Source organism: Oryctolagus cuniculus, chromosome 18, assembly GCF_051225735.1.
Source record: "Oryctolagus cuniculus isolate XC-2025 breed Fujian yellow rabbit chromosome 18, ASM5122573v1, whole genome shotgun sequence".
NCBI classification, from domain to species: Eukaryota; Metazoa; Chordata; class Mammalia; order Lagomorpha; family Leporidae; genus Oryctolagus; species Oryctolagus cuniculus.
Window position 1 is genome coordinate 6,255,646 of NC_142884.1, and position 3,130 is coordinate 6,258,775.

The 3,130-nt window shown below is 43.3% G+C and overlaps 1 protein-coding gene across 1 annotated transcript; it reads left to right on the forward strand.

Moving 5' to 3' along the window:
• The first annotated feature begins 698 nt into the window (after positions 1–698).
• ORYCUNV1R1546 (vomeronasal 1 receptor oryCunV1R1546) lies at positions 699–1,604 on the forward strand. Its single transcript, NM_001167345.1, has one exon. It carries the CDS (start codon positions 699–701, stop codon positions 1,602–1,604), a length of 906 nt encoding a protein of 301 aa, NP_001160817.1.
• The last annotated feature ends 1,526 nt before the right edge of the window (positions 1,605–3,130 follow it).

A 3,130-nucleotide genomic window follows, 5' to 3' on the forward strand; every position in this document is an offset into this window, starting at 1 on the left:
TTATCTAAGTAGAATTTTCAAGGAGAAAGGTTCCAGAAAATTATACTACAGTCATGTTCTCTTCATCTTAATATGATACCTAAATGCAAGTTATTATTGATGTGGGCTTATGGACCAACCCTTCATGCACAAAGGTAAGCTAATACACACCTAATGAAGAAACAAATACCAGCAGTATAAGATGGACAGACCAGGCATGAGAATAGCAAAGTATACATATGTCTCATTTGAAGAACACAGCTAAGCAGCTCTGTTAGAAGAACAAAGTGTTTAATGTGAAAGTGTTAGTACAAGCCCAGCCAGGTTCAACAGTCCATCAGCATATTAAAAAAAGTCAATTTAGACAAATCAGCAACATGAAGCTGCCTGCATGAACATTTTATTTCCAATGAAATGAAGCCTGCTGCCTTCTCATGTAGTTATCAAGAATACAGGAATTACTGCATGTGTCTCTCATGCCTGTAATTAGCATGGTACAAATAGCCTTAAAGATTATTTGGTAATGTGTTCAAAAAGTAGTAACCAGTTATCACTAAGTATGAGCTGATGTAAATAAAGATTCATGTGAATAGAGAAAACTGAATTTTAGTTGATATTAATACATGGAGCTCATGCCCCACATTCCATAGAGGAATCTCAAGATGAGAGACAATAATCAGACACTGGGGGATGATGGGTCAGCCACTGGATACTTGATAATGGGGACAATCTTCTTATCACAAACTATTACAGGAATCCTGGGGAATTTCTCTCTTCTTTCCCATTATCTCTATCTCTACTTCACAGGATATAAGTTTAGACCCACAGATTTGATCATCAAACACCTGACTGTAGCCAACAGCTTAGCCATTCTCTTGAAAGCAGTCCCCCAAACCAAGACAGCTTTGGGTATGAAGCATTTTCTCAGTGATATTGGGTGCAAGCTTGTGTTCTATGTGCACAGAGTGAGCAAGGATGTGTCCACTGGCATCACCTGCCTCCTGAGTGTCTCACAGGCCATCACCATCAGTCCTAGTAAAAGTAGATGTGCCAAGTTCAAAGCAAAAGCTCCCAAGTACATTGGGTCCTGCAATATCCTCTGCTGGATGCTGAACCTGATACTAAATGTCATGGTGCCTGTGTATATGACTGGGAAACAGAAGGATAATAATATCACAGAGAATGTTGATCATGGATACTGTTATTCTGCAAATCCTGGAAAATCCACAGCATCCCTCTATGCAGCCCTGGTATGTTTTCAAAATATTTTCTTTGTGAGTCTCATGCTGTGGACTAGCAGCTACATGGTTTTCATTCTGTACAGACACAGGCAGCAGGTCCAATACATCCATGGGACCAATGTCAACTCCAGGTCCTCCCCAGAGTCCAGAGCCACCTACAGCATCCTTGTCCTGGTGAGCACATATGTGTCCTTGAGCACTCTCTCCTCCATCTTTCACATTTGCTTGACTGTTTTAAAGAATCCCAGTGTGTGGCTGGTGAACACTTCTGTACTAATCGCTGGGAGTTTCCCAGCTGTGAGCCCCTACATTCTCATGAGCCATGACTCCAGAGTACCCAATCTCTGCTGTGCCTGCACCAGGAATAACAAGTGCCCTACTTAGCATGAGCATGTAACCTGTATGCATGATCATATTTGGTATTCTTTAATACTTAAAAATTTTTATTTATTCCTTTATTTATTTGAGGGACAGAGATGGAGCTTGTTGTACTGTGATGCACCTCCCAAATGTGTATCCTGGACCTGGGTGGGGGTCAAAGATGGGAGCCATGAGCTCAATTGCTGGAGATATCTCCACTGCCTCCTTGGGTGAGTGTCAGCAGAAGCTGCAGCTGGGGTCAGAGCTGGGTGTCAAACCCAGGCCCCCTGCTCCTGGAGAAAGTCATGGCATCTGCATGCTAACTGCTGGGCCCTACACCAGCCTCCACCTGTGAATTCTGGACTCCTTAATTCTTCTCAAAGTTTAAGTGTGTCTCTTAAAACAGTCCCCATACCACAGTGTGCTGGACAAACAGCTAGAATTTCTGTTCTAAAAAAAAAAAAAAATGAAAGATCTCTGTGAGTGAGATCCCAGTGGAAAGAACGGCTCATCAAAGAAGGAGGTAACTTTCTCTGAAGGGAGGAGACAACTTCCACTTTGACCATGGCCTTGTCTAAATATGATCAAGGCTTCCATAGCCTTGGCATATCATAACAAGAGCCTAGGGTGATTACTGATGCCATAAACAAGAGTGTCAATTTGTTAAGTCAACAACAGGAGTCACTGTGCACTTACTCCTCATGTAGGATCTCTGTCCTTAGTGTGCTGTACATTGTGATTTAATGCTATAACTAGTACTCAAACAGTATTTTTCACTTTATGTTTCTGTGTGGGAGCAAACAGTTGAAATCTTTACTTAATGTATGCTAAATTGATCTTCTGTATATAAAGAGAATCGAAAATGAATCTTGATGTGAATGGAAGGAGAGAGGGAGTGGGAGAGGGGAGGGTTGCGAGTGGGAGGGACGTTATGGTGGGGGAAGCCATTGTAATCCATAAGCTGTACTTTGGAAATTTATATTCATTAAATAAAAGTTAAAAAAATAAAAAAATAAAATAAAAAAAGTAGACTACTTCAAATTTTTCTTGGAAAATGGGGTAAAAAGAACTTCCTTTTTTTTTTGACAGGCAGAGTGGACAGTGAGAGAGAGAGACAGAGAGAAAGGTCTTCCTTTGCCATTGGTTCACCCTCCAGTGGCCACCGCGGCTGGCGCGCTGCGGCCGGCACACCGCGCTGATCCGATGGCAGGAGACAGGTACTTCTCCTGGTCTCCCATGGGGTGCAGGGCCCAAGCACTTGGGCCATCCTCCACTGCACTCCCTGGCCACAGCAGAGAGCTTGCCTGGAAGAGGGGCAACCTGGACAGAATCCAGCGCCCCGACCGGGACTAGAACCCGGTGTGCCGGCGGTGCAAGGCAGAGGATTAGCCTAGTGAGCCACAGCGCCGGCCCATTCCTTTTGATGCTAAACTTTTCTTAAATTCATGCCCCAAATTTTCTTGACACACATCCTTCTCAATCTTTCTGAGGCCCCTGTCGGCATGGTTTTGACAATTCTAAACTTGGTGGGAGGATCTTTACTATCTATC

What these genes read in the sequence shown, in the direction of transcription:
- ORYCUNV1R1546 (NM_001167345.1), top strand. Translation starts at nt 699, where the DNA reads ATGGGGACAATCTTCTTATCACAAACTATTACAGGAATCCTGGGGAAT.